Here is an 18,190-nt window from a genome sequence, read left to right on the forward strand (position 1 = left end):
TTCCGCGTTTTACCTCTTTCATCATTTGCAAAACACAAAAAAAAAAGGATAAAAGAAATCGAACAATGCTTGTGATGGAAATCGCTCTAAACCTAAGGACGAATTTAGGCCAGATCCTGTATGTTAACTCTATGCCTACGTTCTTTGTTTTTTATGTTATTTTTCTCTTTGGCATTCAAAAAATTTATGTAATTAAAATTTATTGTACATGATTTTTTCTTTTTTTTAATATCAAATTGCCAATATATCTGAAATGACTATTAGAGCAAGAAGCGTGCAATTATCCTTTCACTTTAATGATGACAAATCACAGATTTTTAAGTGAAGAAAAAAGGGGGAATAAAATAAAAAATGAAATTGAGTGAAGTCAAATGTATTTATTTTTTTATTTCGCTTTATGGGTTTGTAAATCATTAACGAGTATAGCTGTCATAATCCGTCTGTCCGTCCTTGTCATAGGATCTTATTACTATAACAGTGTGTTTGCTCTAATTATATTACTTTAGAAAATATTTATGTCATTTTCTCAAGCCGTTTCATTACATATACTCAGTATTTGACGAGTACACTCGTCATCGCTAAAGATGCCGGCACAGCTGGAAGTGTGCTCTACCATAGAGAGAGATTATACTTGTGCATTAGTAAGTTGAATTTGGACACAAATTATTCTGCGTGCGTGTCTGTTAAAACGGTCTTTCGTTAATCATTGACTAAGATTGGTAGTCGCCCTTAGTTGATATTTCTTCTAATGCTGAGAATCAGGGAAGGCTGAAACAACGTTTGCAAATTAAACAAGTCTTTGTATTAGATTTGGATTTGATTGCGTCAACCTCAATTACGATAACCGCAATACGGTGCATACATGGGGAAATAATTGAATTACAGAAAACCAGGACGGCCCGTACGGAGTCGCTCAAGTCATGTAAGTGATATTTGTATTCACTTAGAAATCACTTTACAAAGTATAACAAACAAGGTATAAAGAATAAGCGTATATATGTTCTCAATAATTTGTAAAAATGCCAACCATGTGAGAATAAACGTATACGTTTGTTTACATTTTTCAATAATTTTGCATGTAGTTGTATAAAATTGGTGCCTTTAAAGAATAAGCATCTATCTCTGTTCAACATACCAAAAAAAAAAAAAAAAAAGAATAAGCATATAAAATTTGGTGCCTTTAAAGAATTTTATATACGGAAGATATTAAACCCTCCGGAGAATATGATTACAAATCCGATGAAGAGGGCGATAAAACGACTCACTTTGACGACATGCAATTAAAGCAAGAATCGAATGATGAGAATGCATATATATTGCAATGTCTATAAAAAAGTTTTTACTTTACTTTTTGGAACTTTCTAGCTTTTGATGAACTTGTTCAAAGAGCAGACTGTAAAATTTTTAGTCCCAAAAGACCTGTTTGTAACTTTGATGACCAAAAATCTTTAAGCAACTCCGACATAAGTCCTGCTAACGACGTTGCTTCAAAGGATGATAATGCCGCTCGATCCGTAATTGAACTCGATGTTAGCGACTCGGAAACTAAAGAACATTCTAACATTTCTAGTCTATTTTTCGTTACTCTTAAAGAAATCGAAGATAGCCTCAAGGCTGAGGACGCCCTAAAATCTGAGAAGGAAAGCAGAGCTAAATTAGAACGTCTACGTTTTAAAAGCAAAATAACGCACAGTTAAAATAAAACTGCCGAAGATGAGCTGCAACAAGAGATCTCGAAGTCAAGCTTTGCGCTTATGGATGTGGTTGGACAATTTAACTTGGGTTTTATTATATGCAAATTAGATAGCGATTTATTCATAATCGATCAGCACGCCACAGATGAGAAATATAATTTTGAAATGTTACTACGCACGACACATTTGCAATATCAAAACTTAGCCATACCTCAAATGCTGGAACTAACCGCTGTCAATGAAATGACGCTCATAGAAAATTTACCGGTGTTCGAAAAGAATGGTTTTAAATTTAGCATCAATTCAAATGGTATATGCTAATAAGGTCTAACCCCCAGATCCTGGTTAATGATCCCTTTTTGTGTAATTTTTCAGCGCGTCCAACCAAAAAGGTAAGCCTATTAGGCAAACTGTTTAGTAAGAACTGGGAGTTTGCTAAAGAGGATATAGATAAATTAATATTTATGTTACAAGATGCTCCCGAGGGTACTGTATGTCGTTCCTCGCGCATTAGTGCCATGTTTGCTTCAAGAGCTTGCCGCAAGTCCATTATGATAGGAACAGCTTTAAAAAAATCCACAATAAAACAACTCGTACAACATATGGGTGAAATGGAGCAGCCTTGGGTAAACTTTAAATGAAACTACGTTCCAATCTTCATAACATACAGTTATTTTTTTGTAGAATTCACTTCTACTGTGCTTATGTAGCATAGCACATATAGGAAAAGAAATATAAACCATGTTAGTCTGTTTATATATATGTTAATATTCGAAAATACGATTTCAAAACTTTGTTCGGAAACTTAAACTGATAAAGTGATTTTCTTTCTCTTGTACTTTCCTTAGGAAATGTTTGAAAATCAACAGAATCGAGAAAAGGGCCAGAAATTAATCTTGTGTCATTGGGTTAATTTACATGTAAAGAAAAGACAAATGAAAAGAAGATTAGGCGAATTTAAGATCACAATAGACTTCAGCTTCAAGTAAATATTCGGTTAAATTAAACCAAATGGCCGGCACTAGAGGGTGTGTTTAACGAATTGAGTAATCATTCTACTGGCTGGGTATACTACAGAGAAAACTTACTTCCTTTTGTGTTTTCAAGGTTACTTTACGAAGACTATTTTTTGAAAATCATACGTAGATTGGCCATTTTGCATTAAGCCCCCTTTGGTATTAACAAATTTTCTGTCAAAGGGCGCATTTTCTGTTAAACAGATCATTTTCCGTAAATAAAAGAAGGAGCGAAAATGTAAAGTAGTATACAATCAAAGATAATTTCCAAAGGTTGGTGTTATTTTGGTAACTCTACAAGGTCGGGTAACTCTACAAGGTCGGCAATAGAGATTTTCGTGATACTTATAATTTCCCACCTCCGCGTACGGGAGTAGGAGTAGTAGGCGGCACCATTAACTGCCCCTTTATGCAGTTTGCTGCCAAAGTTACTTTTATCGACAGAGCATCCAATGTAGCGAAGCGCACCTTTTAAAGTTGTAAAAATAACGTAATTAAGTTCGTATTATATAAGTGGTCGATACTGCTTTTCTATCCAGTTGTTTGCAACCACTTTAGATATTTGTGTACGATTAAACAACACCAGCTGAAAAATATTCTTTTTATGTTCAAGACTATTTGCAATTGGTCTGCCTAAAGTAATTTAAGTTAAATTTTATACAATTTTTTATGTTTTCGGCTATTATTTCCCAACACCATCTTTTGGCAAGACAATAAAATTGTACATATAATTTAGAAAGAGATACGCCGCATTTTTTTATATTTTATTGTTAGATATTGATACTGGTTAACCATACTATACATAACATCACAGTATACAGCGATCAGATAAAAAATATACACAATTCTATATCAATTAATTAATCTCATTAATGACATTAAATATATATATATATATATATATATATATATGTATATACATATATATAAATACATATATACACGTATATATATTATATATATATTAATGTATTTCTATGAACTTATAAAGCACGGCCGGTACAATGCCCTCATATTTAATGCCATACTTTTGAATGGTACGAGCTGCTAAACATGATAATGTTGTATACTTTAAAGGATTTACAATATCACGTAAATTTTTTAATCTAAGTAGAGACTCAAATGTTTCACCGACAGCGTTTCTAGCGTCCTTTAAAAAAAAGAAAAAACGAAATGAAAAGGTTAAACATGTAACCGATATGGGAATAATAACTATGGGATAATAACTTACAATATGCGCACCATTGTCGAGCAGTATTTCCACAAGATCTTTTGCACAAACATGCATTGAAGCTGCTAAATGTAATGGTGTATTACCTAAATCATCTACCGAATTTGGATCGGCACCGACTTGCAATAGCGCTTTCGCTAGAGCTGGCGATGGAAACTGACAGGCAGGATATCGACCAACTAGTGTTCCCTCACGATAGCAAGCGTAATGTAGAGCTGTACGTCCTGCCCGCACTGATATTTTGAGACGATTCAATTTATAGAGAGCAATTAAAATTTCCCTTCGCAACTTCGGACAGAAATTGGGCTCTTCAATCAACCACGCCAATAAACAACCGATGTGAAGCGCACTGACTAATGCACGACTTAAGGCATTTGGATCCTGATTGCATTCATGTATCAATTGCTGCTGAGTCAAAACAATTTTCTTTTGTCCACTTAACCAATTTTGTCCTTGAGGATGTGCAGAAACGGAGAAAAATGTATGAAAGAGTCAATGCTAATAAAGTGTTGGTAAGCTAACCTCTTTCAACTTCTAAGACCGCCATATTGAAAATCATAAGCATGTCGCTGGCTTCAATTTGTGGCACAACTCGTCCACGTGGAAGCGAACGTCCGGCCTCCATTAACATAAAACTAAAAAGTTCGGCAAAAGAAAGCAAAGAAGACTGCGTCATAGGACTCAATGGAGGTAAAATTTTCTGCTGCATTGTGAGAGCATACGTCCAGAGGCCAATGCACCGATCAAAACGACCTGCGTCCGCATAGTGAGCTCCTCTATGTAATGAAAAAATTGGAATAATTGATTGCTGCAAACGCGATGTTCTTCTTAGCAAAATTAAAGGCTTACCTAAATCGTATGTAATAACTTGTATCAGGATGCGTTATACCAAGAATACGTTGGCGTATTACTAGTGCTTGCATGCGCATTTCATCAGGATCTAAACCCAATTCTTCTAGATCTTCTATTGTTGTGACTTCAGTTACATATTCATATGCTGGAATGGGCTCCATCACTATTTTGGGAATTTTCGGTTCCTGATTTCTATCTTCCATCGCTCGTCGCCACAGCGCCAAAGCGCTTACCATATCTATCTTTTTATCGACATATGTAGCACCCAACAACTCTAAGGCATCTATGCGACTTTTGCGGCAAACACATGGCAGCGATATTAAATGTTCAACTATAGGCAAATGACCAGTAACGCTAGCCGCCAGCAATGGTGTCATACCGTAGTAATCCGTTTTCATTGTGGCGCCGTGTTTTAGCAGCAATTGTAATATTTCCAACGAACCAGATTCAGCGCAATCATGCAAAGCTGTATTACCCTTAACACTGCAACGATTAACTTCCGCTTTCAACGAGAGTAAATACTGAGCTATCTTAAAATGACCCTTATAACAGGCTATCATCAAACAAGTGTGACCATGACGATTGGCTACCTCGAAGTCGGCCCCATGTCTAATCAAGTATTTAACTATTTCAAAATGCCCGTCGAAGCAAGCAGCTCGTAAAGGTGTGGAATTCGTGCGAGTGGTACTATTCACGTTGGCACCATGTCGCACCAGCATTTTAACAATGCTTAAATGACCGGCTGCTGCAGCGCACCATAACGGTGGCGCGTCCTCTATTGGCTCGCCATCAAAACTAACTGAACCTACTTTTTCAACATCAGCGTTGCACTTCGTCAACAGATAGTCCACAATTTCGAGGTGCCCATTCCGACACGCCATTACTAACGGAGTGGCTCCGTTAATTTTCCACGATATAAGCGTAGAAACTTCTGAAGATGATCTACCGCTTAGAACACTCTGCAAAACAAAAAGATTATTGATATGACATTTAATTAGCAGTTTTTCCCAGTGCATATATTTATGTAATGCATGTTTCAGAAAGTATACATATTCACCATAATAAAGAAGTGTTTTACGGATGCCTGCGCGTTTGTTCCATCTACTGAAGTCTCAAAGCCTATTCTTCTAAAAGTTCTTCTTTTCCGCCATCGTTACATTAAAAAAACCTGACATTAACCTTTTAAAAATCGCAGATATTGTTTCAAATATATAAATGTAGTTGCATATCGAGGGAAAAGCGAATTCTTTTCATCATTTCCACAGCAAAATAAACCATTCTCTAGCGAAATTTATAAAGTGATACATTCGCCTGCTCGTTAATCGTTTTTTATTTATTCAGCTACATATAAAAATTACCAGCCGTTACAAAATATCTTGGAACTAAACTAGAGCTAAGAATATGATAAGGCGAATAAAGAAAGAGATTTTGCTGCAGATCGCAACAACGACTGAGTAAATGCATAACCTTTCTAGACTTCGATATTGTGCAACAATATTAAATATAGATAATTCACTAAGCAAAAAAGAGGGAAGGCATGTATTTCCAGCAAGGGGAAACCCACAATAAAATGTAATTTTATTCATTAACTCGTGTGAATAAATAAAAGTCTCCTTATAGATAAATCTGTTTAAAATTAAGGAAGTAGACTGGATGCTAGCGTCATATCCGTTGACGGCAAGTATCACTAATTACGTGCAATAGCCTCACTGCATATATATAGGAAATATGCTTTGTCGGAGAAGTCACTTGAAGGCGAAAGGCAATTTTAAGTCGGAAACGTTGCCGAAATTTTATTGCTGTAACAAAACGAAATCAAAGGTATCATCGAAAATTTTAATTGTTCTTTGTTATGTAAAGGAAAAAAAAAATAAAATCTTCATAATTTCCATTGTTGTTATGCCCGTCGACAAGGAGATTGAATGGATTTTTTTATTATTATTTATATGCAAGCATGTCTTCCTTCACCTTCCTTGTAATGACCGCGTTATTGCCAATATATTGTATTTAATTTAACAAAATAAATATTTAGATTAGCAACTGAGAGCGACTTCAGTATTGTTTTTGGTTGAAAACAAGGGATACTTTTTCTTTGTCTTTTTAATATTCTGAATCGTGTTTCACATAACGGCTATAATTCTATCTACACCTTCTTAATCCGTAAATGAAAGAAACGAATATGCAATGCAAACATAACACATGTACCTTGTATTTTCCAACCAATGGCCAAATGTTTTTAAAAATAGTTTGAAATGTTTCTGGAGAGTAATTTTTATTTTACGCCCCAAACCCTGTTTTTAAATTTAATCAAATTAAAATTTTTTGCAATTTAGCTAACTAAGTTTGTCTATAATAACGCTTCCTGCCGAACTTTAACATTTTCATATATAGTGGTCGACGAAATCATATTATAAGTTGATTTAAGAAACATTATAAGCAAGCGTTATATTCGGTAGGGACCGAATCTTTTATTCGCATCGCCGATATTCTAAGAAAGACTAAGAAAATAGGAAAAGAGCTAAATTTCCATATTTTATAATATTGGATGGGACTTTCATTTCAGATTAAAGCTGGAAATTTATACAATGTATGTAGTGTACTTTATGAATTGCAAGCAAAAAACACGGAAAACAACCATGTTCACAGTTCTTGTTGCATAGACGTGTGAGCATTGTAGACATAGGTTTGCGAAATTTTCAAATTTGTCTACAAATTTGTAGACGCCATGTTCACATTTGCGGACGGGAGAAATTTTATCACAGGTACTGCACTGTTAAACAGGCAAACGGCCGGACGTCCTCGGATGCATTCCGAAGTTGAAACTGTTTAAAAATATAGACAGTTTATGGAGTTATTGAAACTTGCTTGTGGGTCTTACAAACGTGGTCAATCCTTTTCCTCTACATTTGCTACAGCAACGCTCGTAAAATGTGCGTTCAGAGTTTTATACATTTGTTTGCTGGAGTTTATAAGTAATGCCTACAAAGCCAATTTTTTACAGTTTCACAGTTTTCACAGCTTATTTGGCATTGTAGACATGTTCGTTGACCAATTTGACTCATTTTCAATACCAACCCGCATGCAACAACTTTCAATGTTTCTGCCAGCTTTGAAGTCGATAGCTTAACTTTAACGACCAGGAGAATGTTTCCAGAAGAATGTCCGCAGACGGACATGCTTAAATCGATCCAGAATTTGATGCTGATCAGCAATGTATGTATGCATCTTGTGCAGACTGTGAAGTCTTCTTCTGGACATTACGAACATTTTGACAAAATAATATATCCTTCTTCTTCGGTGATGGGTGAATCTGTTCCAGTCGTCAGCCAATCTCGCCGTTGTACTTTTAGCCGTTTTGCTTACGTGTACTAGTGTGTTTTTAGATGATATGTTAAACTAACAGCTTGCTTAAGGGCATAAGTGTAGTACCGATCAGTTACAAGTATGTTTTAGGACACTAATGTTTGCGTAACAAACAGATTTAAATCGAATACAATTTTTTATATCATTCACATGCCGCATGATAGATTTGCAGAGTGCTTGCGACAAAAAGAAATGCGCATCGATTTTTTACATTCTTGACCAATCATGATTTCTTTGACAATTGCCAGAAAAATTTATAATTTTCGGCTTTTTCCTAAGCTACCGCCTCATAATTGTAGGAACTATGTTGAATCTTAAAATGATTCGAAATATTTATGGCTTGTATGTAAAATGCGACCATCGATCGATACAAGAAATAAGTGACTCTTCGTTCGAATCTTTAATTCAAATGCCTAATGATGAAAACTAATCGATTCGTTTCAAGCCAAATACAAATTTTGTTTATTTCTTTTTCCTAATGAAAACATACACACACGGTAGTTATGTGAAATACCACTTTTTCTTTTTATATTCTTTACTTAGACCTCTTCTTTAACTGGCATTGACTTCCGAAAAAGCTCTCAAAATAGATTTTTAAAGCAAACCACACATAAAGAAAAATTCCTATTTCCGCATCTACAAAATGCTTTGTCTGTAATGTTGCCTCTGTTAGTCATGCTGTTGATATACTCTACACCAAGAACTAGCGTAAAATGTTTATCACAATCTTCGCCTCTGCATTTACAATACGGCAATGCTCGCTATTGGGAAACGTTGTTAAGAATATGAAGAGAGAATGGGATTTTGTACGGGAGAAATACAGAGAAAGATACGTCTCGGATAGTCATTTAATGAAAAGATGTGTTACTCCAAAGAACTTTCATATAATTTTTTATGAAAGAACAAGACGTAAGTACCGATTTTAATGTTCGTCTTTGGCTAAAAAAAGCAAATCTCTGACTTGTTTATTTAAAAACATTTAGTTCATATGCATGCATGTATGTATGTATATATGAGGATATATATATATGTGCTCACACCTACCTACATTTGTATACATATACAATGTATGCACCTTTAGCTAAAAGGTATAAACGCATAAGTGCAACACAAAAAATCATAAACAATTTCAAATTCTGAATGATAACATGTTTGAAGAGATAACAAATTCTGCCTTCGTGCAGCCGAGACGGTCACTTTAGTTGTCACAAAAAAGATTTTTTTTATATATATTCGCTTATGTGCGCTAACGTTTTAATTGGTTTAATTCAAAAATAATCAACAAATATTCGTTTTAGCCAACTAGACCAAAGGTGTGGAAGTAACATCAAAAAAAAGGTTTTGCATTTTTAATGCAGAGGAAGACAAGATGCAACCTCGACTTAAATTAGTTCTACTTTAGAAACGCTTTGGATACTAAAACATACGAAAATATCTAGTTTCTCTAAAAGCTAAACTGAATCCAGGATTGGAAACATTTAGTAAATTACTAGCACTCATATATATCGGATTAATTTTCAGTTTCCGAATAATAATATTTCAACGCGGTTAATTAAGTTTATCTTTGTTTTGTTGTGCATACGAAATTCCCGGAAGTGTATTATGTATGTAACGAAGGCAACAGTACGAAATCATTCCGGTTGAAATGAATGTCTTGTTCTTAAAACTCAAAAAGTTACAAAAATCGTTGTCGTTGTTATAAAAACCTGGCTACAGAACTGCGTACTGATAACTAAATATATGTGATTTCTTATTGACTAACACAAAAACTCGACTTGGTTCTTGGTTTAGTTTGGTTTTGACAGCGACATACCTTCAGCCGGGGTAAGTTATTGTCTCGAGCTGCATTATAGGCATCGAGTATAAGGTCCATATCAGTGCCAATTTCGTTTTTTGTCATATAAGCAATTTTTCCTTTGTTCGCTGCTATTGAATGATGCTTTTTAGGGAAATTGCGTTCTTCTTATTTTCTTTCGAAAACGAGCCAACCAACCACCACCGCACAAAGAATTGCCGTTTTTCTGCAGTTTTTTTTCTTAATTTTTTCTTTATTGCCTTTGCCTTTTGTTTTCTTATAAAATCAGGCAATTGCACAATTTTCCCAATATTTCGCGTTTTTATTGAAAAATTTTCGTTATGATTTGTTTCTATGTATTTTTTTGTTGTTAACACAATTAAGGAAACTTACGCATACAAAAAAAAAATGAAATATTTCTACTGATAGGTAATTATTATTTTAGAGTATATAAGTTTTTCCTTTTAAACACTTATGCTCAATACTCATAACACACATCGACCACGAAAAAGAATATCTTCTTTCCGTCTGTACAATACAAGAAAATAATAGTCTCACTAAAAATTCTTTATAAATTACTATATTCAACGCTGACTTCTCAAGCAAACATGTCGAAACAGTGTTTCTCATGCCTTGCTATTACGATCAAAGAATACCATGTTAGGAATTGCCAAGTGCAAGTTTTACCATGTAATATACTTAACTGTTCCCATTGACAATTCCGTTCTTTAACCGTTTTCGAAAGCACTACAGTAAGCTAAGAACTATTAACAAATAATTACAACATTTTCAAATAATCAAACCCAAGCCCATAATGTAAATATATTATTAATTAATGTGCGGAATCGGCACATACATGTGCGTCTGTAGATGAACAATGCGTTTACAATATAGGTAAATTATAAGAGAAATGAAAATGTGTAAATCATTGTATTGTTTTTACCGCATTCTATGTAAAACTTCCAGTACAAATTCAGTAGAACTACAAGTTAAATTATTTGCTTTCCAAAAACATACATTTCATTAATTATTGTGGTTGTTTTTCTATATCTTGAGAACATTTTCTCAAAAAAATTTTTTTTTCTTTTCTACCAACCATATGATTGTTTGTAACATCTGTCTATTTTATTTATTCTGCCAGATGGTACTTAACTACGGTTTGCTACTCACACATTTTAGGTAACGCATAATTGAATGTCCCGAAATATATCCGCTGTTAACTGAATGTTACATATATCTTCAGTTTAATCTGTATTCATAGCGATTGCAAATATTTGTTAGGAATTTTAACGTATTGAAGTAATGTGAAAAATGCTATGTTTACTATGTAGCGTCTCCGTAAGCAACTATGCCTGTTTTATTTCCGAAAGTAAGAGACTACGATCCAGATTAAGATTTTTACGGCTTATATATCCTTTACGTATTTTTTCAAATAATGTATTTATTTTAATTCGACTTTCGGATAAACTATTAATGAATTTATACTAAGAGGGTAACCGTCCTCTTTGCAATTTCTCTCTATGCTTTTCTTATTTACCTCTATGAAAAAAAATCGAATTTACTGTGTTATGATGAAAACTAGTTTACGATAATAATTTGATATAGAAAATAGGTGTACCAAATTATAACATCGTAGGTGTGTTTGTTAAAATCCATTCTACTTAAGAGTTTTTATGTGATATAAATCTTTCTACGGCAAAATGTTGTAATTTTCAGCATTTCGTGACGGAAATAGTAAAATTAAATAGCCTGTGTTGCTGGTGCTCAATGTCTTTTTTTTAGTCTAAGAATTCATTTCATTAGTTTAAAATTAAAATAATAATAATAATAATAATTTTATAAGAAAACCTAGTTTGCTAAATCTGAAGCACGTCAACTCACCTTTAGAGTAACATTTTTGATATTTTGCCACGCAAATAAACAAAGAATTGCTCAGCGTTAACAGAATTAAAGGTTTTGCTTATTTCTATTTTAAAATTAAATAAGTCATATGTTTTGCGAAAATGAAGGCAAGTTACAGAAACTACTGCTACTATGAGTTCTAAAGCGTTTTTGTCGAACCGTTTTCCGGATCCTATATAGAAAACGATGAAAATACGTGAAGTTGCTTGTATTCATAATTCATTAGTGTCAACATATTTAGAAAAGATTAGCAGTAGAGACAATAAAGGGATTTTACGCAACTATATTTTCGAAAACAGAATGATAACAGCAATAGTGAAACAATGCACAGATTAACAATTTCTCGTGAAGTGGCATTGCACTCATTTCCACTGAACTCATGCTATTCAACTTATTTACTTACCAAACATCACCATTCGCGATCAATACGGACTGATTCAATCTTCGAAATAATTTCTTTTTTCTCAAAGTAAGCTTAGATGTCTTGTGGGTCGTTCCTAAAAGTTATCAAAATTGGGATCAAAACCCTTACACCACCAAAACCCTCTTTCTTTGCTAACAAACCTTTTAACAAACAAGTCTGTCTTTTCTAGCCGAAAAAAAAACTTGACGTTCTTGTATTCTGAAATCGTAACCAATGTGAGATAATAATCCTTATGACTTAACTTACTACATTTTCAAATAAAGTCGCTACCCAAGTCAGGAATTTATTGATTTGCATTCACTTTTTTTTCAAACACAACTCTGATTTTAAAAAGGTTTGTTGTCGTAGCAGCACCGGTAAAGTATGAAAATGTGAAAGTTTCATTTAAAGCGTTTTCGTATCTTACAAATTAAGAAATAAAAGGATGTCCGTAAAAATAAATGTCAATGGAAATTTCAAAAAATGTAGTCGCTCTCATGCAATATTAGAAGATCCTCAACGTGTAAGAAAAGAGGAAGAAAAAAATCGAAGAAAATTACGTTTACTACAGGTTTGTTAAAAGATTTGTAAAATATTTATAAGGTGCGGAATTCAGATTTAATTTCACAGGTCCGGGAAAAAGCAAAAAATGTGGCTCAAAAAGTTAGATATGAAGTTGCTGCAGAAAAAGAACGACAGTTAAAAAATTTGGAAGAAGCTAAGGCCAAGGAATTGGATATTTGGCGTAAAGACATGATTAAGCAACATAGTCAAGCGTATTGTTCTGCCATTGGTAAAATAGGGCAAGCTCATCGGGCGGCTAAAAAAGAAAATCAGAAGTCTGTTTGCGTGAACGCAAATAGAGCTCCAAGAAAAATTTATACTAATCAAAAGAAGTGTACTTGTTGTAAGGAATCAAAATGTATCAGTACTCAAACAGACAAAGTCCAAAGCGAGGCAGATAATGATGTGAGTAAACGCAGGAAACCACTCAAGTGTGTATGCGAAAAAGCAGAAGTGGCAAAAGACAACGAATTTGCCGGTAAACGAAAACGCACTATTTCTTTTTCCTCATCCAGCAGCGATTCAGAGAGTGAAATAGATCCAAAAGGACGGTTTGAATTGGAAATAACAGATAGTAGTTGCTCAGACAGTAGCTCACTGTCATCAACGGAGTGTGTAAGCACGGCAAAGAAATCGGAAACAGAGAAAAAAGTCTCTCAAAAAATACCTTGTACAGTTCTTGATGTTGAAATTGATAGCAATAATTCTATCGAGATTGTCAGTCCTCATGGGGGACTAGAAGGCCAGAAAGTTATTAAAATTCGTCCTAGCAGAAGTAGTAAGAAAGACAAGCAAACTGTGGAGAAAAGAGTACAGGCTGAATCAGTTTCGCAGAATTCGTCAGAGCTTACAAGCAGTACGAATAAAAAAGACAAAAAAAATGTGGATAGAAAAGCAGAGTCTGAATCTGCTCCAGAGAATTCATCAGAGTGCATAAGCATATGTTTTAGTCCTTCTAAAAAACCTGCATTGGCTTCCAAAAAACCAAATGAAGAGAAACGTTTTACACTTGTTTCCAATTTGATAAAGAAACATCAAAGCACGAATACTATAGTGACGCCAGAACTCTCGGAAAAAGAGAAGTCTTCTCCATCTAAGCAATCAATAACAACTTATACGACGTCTCAATCTCATTCAGGTATCGAAGCACCGGCGCCATCCCAAAAAACTTCTTCGATATCATTCAAGAATGCCACAGTGCCACAATCTCGACAAACCTTCCTTGTATCAAACAACGGCAGCGGTAGTTCTGGACGGGTGCAATTTTACGATTATAACACTAAGCAGTCCAAGGGCTACCTACAACCAGCACATGTAACGATAGAACGTCAACAAGATCGCTTACAGCCGACGGCAATGGAAGATGCTGCAAAAGAAAAACAATTACAAAAGGATCGTGACGAAGCACGAATTAAGCAAAAGTAAGTTTTTCGATTAATCCAAAAACGGAAACTCTATTTTTGTGTTCGTAGTAAAAAAATGGAAGAACGTGGACAAAAAGCACTTGATCGTGAACAAGTTCGGCAAGACTGCAACGAACTCACCGAAAAATTGGAAGCTCTCACAAAACAGTATCCACGCCAGTTGCCAACGCGCGTGAGTACATAATCCAATCAGGTTAAGCCTTTTAGTATCTTTTCAATATTTAATTCAGGATAATACGGAACACTTTTTTGAGGATAAACGTGTACGTAATGAGGCGAAACTGAATGCTGCGGTAGAAGAATTGTTAAGTCGACCAACAATAATCACGTGTTCGGAAATCTACAAACCAGGGCCTAATGTATTAAAAACTTCCACAAAAAGTGCAAAATTACAAAATGAATTAAATTTAGGTTGCACACCATTACCAGCGGACGACGTGTCAAGTGATAGCTGCTGTTCCATACTATTGGATTATGTTGAAGATCAAAGCAAACAATTGTACAGCGATTTGCAAAAATCGGATCAAAATAAGGAAAAGTCCACACATCTTAAAAGTTTGTTGAAACGTTTGGATGAGTTTCGCAATTGTTTGCTGAGAGAATTGAAAGATGAAAGTCAAAAATCGAAAAAATGTCGGAAAGATGACATGCGGCGTATAGTGGAGTCCGTTACTGACTTGCTAAAAGAATGTTACAATATCCCTGAAACAAAAACTAAAGAAAAGATAGAGAAGGAAAGCATGGAGGAGTCGAAAAAGGTAGTTTTGACAGATCCAAACAAGGCTTTGGAAATCGTTATCACAGTGAAAGGAGATGAAGGTCGGCAGATAAGACATTCTGGTAAAATTAAGAAAAAACCTGCAAAGACTCCTTCAAGACTGACAGCTCTAGTAAAAAGTCCTCATAGTAAAAAAGTAATCCCGTTAAAGAAACAACGAACATCTTCGCAAAAGCAAGAGTTGATACGTTTATACGATTCTAATTCCACTTCGTATCAAAGTTTACCACCGGAAATGGTTACAAAACTTGACGATTTAATGAAACAGCAATTATTGGATAAAACCCATCATCACAAAGACAACGAACCTAGTACTGAGAGAAAAGCAACAAAAAGATCTGCGCCACCGCCACTTAATCCTCTAACTGCACAGTACATACAACGTTTATTGGCAATGTCACATGGAGATATTCAGAAACTTGGAGTAAGTTCATCAGAAATAGAAACACCAAGTTCATCGATTATAAATACACCAAATAATTTAACCAGTTCATCAGATATTGTTTCGAATGAACGGCTTGAATTCATACAGAACTTTATAGAAGATAATCGCAGTTTTATAAAAGAACTTGAGCACACCTTAGATACGCATAACACATTGCCAGGTGACGCAAGCATAAGACTTTTGGACGACTTATGGCGTAAACGGCTTTTCTTTAAAGAGGGTCAAATGCCTACCAAAATTAAAGACGATAAGCAACGCCATAACGATTGGGATGTTGAAAATCTCCGCCACGCAGATTCAATTATTCAAGATAAAGCGTCTAAAGAACCGCATGGTGAGAAGCAGCGCCATGCAGATGCGAATATTCGAAAGAAACGCCCTCAGACGTTTGACGTTGAAACACGACGTAATATGGATATTGATTCTCAAAAGAAACGTCTTAACGTTGTAAATGGTCAAAAACAAAGTCAAAAAACCGATAAGAGGCAGAGTAGAGCAGGGCAGCCTAAATCAAAAATAATAAAGCAACGAGAAAGCAAAAAACCGGAAAAAGGACAGGAGGAGGATCAGGAACAAGAAACAGAGAACGAAGAAGAAGGGGAAGGCGAAGAAAAGGGAGAGGAAGAGGATGAGGAGGGAGAAAAAGAAGAAGAGGGAGAGGCTTCCGTTGACACTTTATCTAGCGAAAGTTCAGGCAAAAATGCTCGTCGTGGAACAGTTGAAAAGCTAACACAAACCTCATCAACATTAGAAAAAGCACAAAAAGTAGATAAAGCTGTAGAAACAAATATTGCGGAGACACCTGTTATCGTAGAGGCTAGCCAAAGATTAACGGAGAATTGTGCGCTACGTATTGCTGAATTAACAGAACTTATCAATCGAGTAAGAGAAGAAAAGCAACGCCTTTTAGAAGTTACGTTAAGCTCGACTAGTGAAACCGGGCTTCAATCGACAGAATACTTGGAATTACCAGAAGGCAGTGGATCAAATAAAAGAATTGATCTAATTGAAACGGGGGTAAATTTGAAGAAAGACATAGCAAAACTAACTCCTTTGAGTAAAACTCATGCTATAGGCGATAGTCGAGATAGTGGAATATATGATTCACGGCCTGCTACTGCTCAAGGTGAACGCACCGACGCTGAACCTGACTCCCGCACATCTCCAGAACAACACAGCAAGCAACAACGTAAACAAAAACCACCACCCACTATCCAGCGATTTAGTCCACAATTTGCAGAAGCAGAGCCGATTCACGAGCTCTCTACCATTTTAGAAGTAGAAACTCCGGCGACATCACGTATAAATGCAGCTCAAAATGCGGTCGAAAGTGTAAATGCTCCTCAATCTCCTTCACAAACGACATTTCCAACCTTTGAACAATATGTAAAGCAAAATAATTTAGATTTAACACAATTAGACGCCGCGCAAAATGCCCAATTGCATATAGACTTTTGTCAATACATTGACAAACTGCAAAAACAACAAATAAAGTCACGTAAATATATTTTGAAGTGTTCGTTAATTATTCTTATTTTCATTCAAATTGTTTTATAACTTCAGCGCCAAAATATAAAGAATTTCCAACTGCTAAGGATTACATGCAACATTTTTTGGACAGTGACTCCAGAATATCCCAATGTGCCATATCAGAGACAAGTACCGAACCTGAGGAGCGAACTGATTTAAAAACTGTTTCCCCTGTAAATTTTCCTAAATCACACGAATATACAATTTGCACAACATCCGAGTCAACTGAAACTAAGCAACAGTTAATGATATCAAAAAGTATTGGGAAATCTTCCTCCTCAAATGAATGCGAATCCATTAATATTGAAGAGGAATTGAAAAAACGAAATATTTTAAAACAACCATTTCGCTCTAGTGAAAAGAAAAAGGCAGTTAGGACCAGTGCTAATCCAGAGGCTGAGTTCTTTGCTGACGTCATGCCCATAGAAAGCGGTATTGAAAAGCTGTCAACCTCCGAGCAAACAGCAGACAGTTTGGAAGATACTTTGATGCAACTACTAAAGCAATGGCCTGAATTAATACGACGCAACGTCAAAGAAAATTTATCTTTCAAACATATGGAGAACCAGGTAGGTAACATTTAGGTTACAATAACGCAAATCCAAAAAAAGAATGTTTCCGATTTTAATTTACTAACAACAGCCATGTGCCACCATGGAGGCCAGTCAATCCTTGAATATACGCGATTTTCTGACAAGAGAGCTTCTAAAACATGCCGCTCTATCTTCATCACTTAGCTCTAGTAGTGAGGACTCATTATGCAATCAATTCTTGCTTTCCATTATTGGTTCCATAAGTCCACGACAAAATGTTAAGATAGATAAAAAAACAGCTCCCCGAATTGTGGAACACCAAGTGACTTCTACACCAGTTGAAGAGATGCGCTCAACAAACTACGATTCTTCTGATATATCGTCTCAAATGTTTACAGGAGAGAGTACAATTTCGTCGATTCGTTGTCAACAACAGCAGCGCAAATGTTCTGTACTATCTGCAAATAATAAAGGCCATGCCGCCGGTGACAGAAGTTCGAGTACCTAAGTGAAACGTACTAAGAGCCAATCATGCGAAAGCAGGTTTGATTGTAGATCATGACAATTATTATTTTTGAATTATTTTTGAGGTTTTTTTACAAACTTTTCATATACTCTCCATTTTCCTATCGGTTTATATTTGAGATAATCAGGACTAAA

The 18,190-nt window shown here is 35.2% G+C and overlaps 3 protein-coding genes across 3 annotated transcripts; 2 read left to right on the forward strand and 1 right to left on the reverse strand.

Moving 5' to 3' along the window:
• Window positions 1-1,019: 1,019 nt before the first annotated feature.
• Window positions 1,020-2,335, forward strand: LOC119641450 (mismatch repair endonuclease PMS2-like). Its single transcript, XM_038040139.1, has 5 exons — window positions 1,020-1,030; window positions 1,187-1,323; window positions 1,366-1,668; window positions 1,714-2,004; window positions 2,070-2,335. Exons 1-5 carry the CDS (start codon window positions 1,020-1,022, stop codon window positions 2,333-2,335), a joined length of 1,008 nt encoding a protein of 335 aa, XP_037896067.1.
• A 1,339-nt stretch (window positions 2,336-3,674) lies between these two features.
• On the reverse strand, window positions 3,675-10,308 carry LOC119641514 (protein fem-1 homolog CG6966). The gene is made up of 5 exons (XM_038040241.1): window positions 9,970-10,308; window positions 4,791-5,752; window positions 4,464-4,717; window positions 3,942-4,393; window positions 3,675-3,860 (listed from the first exon to the last, which is right to left on the reverse strand). The coding sequence occupies exons 1-5, from the start codon at window positions 10,054-10,056 to the stop codon at window positions 3,675-3,677; spliced, it is 1,941 nt and encodes a 646-aa protein (XP_037896169.1). The 5' UTR covers window positions 10,057-10,308.
• Window positions 10,309-10,364: 56 nt separating this feature from the next.
• LOC119641535 (transcriptional regulator ATRX) lies at window positions 10,365-18,092 on the forward strand. Its single transcript, XM_038040273.1, has 7 exons — window positions 10,365-10,380; window positions 12,629-12,827; window positions 12,887-14,241; window positions 14,293-14,416; window positions 14,475-16,965; window positions 17,031-17,566; window positions 17,640-18,092. Exons 2-7 carry the CDS (start codon window positions 12,702-12,704, stop codon window positions 18,036-18,038), a joined length of 5,031 nt encoding a protein of 1,676 aa, XP_037896201.1. The 5' UTR covers window positions 10,365-10,380; window positions 12,629-12,701; the 3' UTR covers window positions 18,039-18,092.
• The last annotated feature ends 98 nt before the right edge of the window (window positions 18,093-18,190 follow it).

Source organism: Glossina fuscipes, unplaced genomic scaffold, assembly GCF_014805625.2.
Source record: "Glossina fuscipes isolate IAEA_lab_2018 unplaced genomic scaffold, Yale_Gfus_2 150, whole genome shotgun sequence".
NCBI classification, from domain to species: domain Eukaryota; kingdom Metazoa; phylum Arthropoda; class Insecta; order Diptera; family Glossinidae; genus Glossina; species Glossina fuscipes.

Bases quoted from the DNA above. Each gene is read 5' to 3' on its own strand.
- LOC119641450 (XM_038040139.1), top strand. The intron at 1,669-1,713 runs GTTTTAAAAGCA...AAACTGCCGAAG, and splicing joins AGCTAAATTAGAACGTCTAC to ATGAGCTGCAACAAGAGATC. The intron at 2,005-2,069 runs GTATATGCTAAT...GTAATTTTTCAG, and splicing joins ATTTAGCATCAATTCAAATG to CGCGTCCAACCAAAAAGGTA.
- LOC119641514 (XM_038040241.1), bottom strand. From the start codon at position 10,056: ATGACAAAAAACGAAATTGGCACTGATATGGACCTTATACTCGATGCC. The intron at 4,718-4,790 runs GTAAGCCTTTAA...TTCATTACATAG, and splicing joins AGTTATTACATACGATTTAG to AGGAGCTCACTATGCGGACG. The intron at 3,861-3,941 runs GTAAGTTATTAT...TTTTTTTTAAAG, and splicing joins TCGACAATGGTGCGCATATT to GACGCTAGAAACGCTGTCGG.
- LOC119641535 (XM_038040273.1), top strand. From the start codon at position 12,702: ATGTCCGTAAAAATAAATGTCAATGGAAATTTCAAAAAATGTAGTCGC. The intron at 12,828-12,886 runs GTTTGTTAAAAG...TTAATTTCACAG, and splicing joins GAAAATTACGTTTACTACAG to GTCCGGGAAAAAGCAAAAAA. The intron at 14,242-14,292 runs GTAAGTTTTTCG...TTGTGTTCGTAG, and splicing joins GAAGCACGAATTAAGCAAAA to TAAAAAAATGGAAGAACGTG.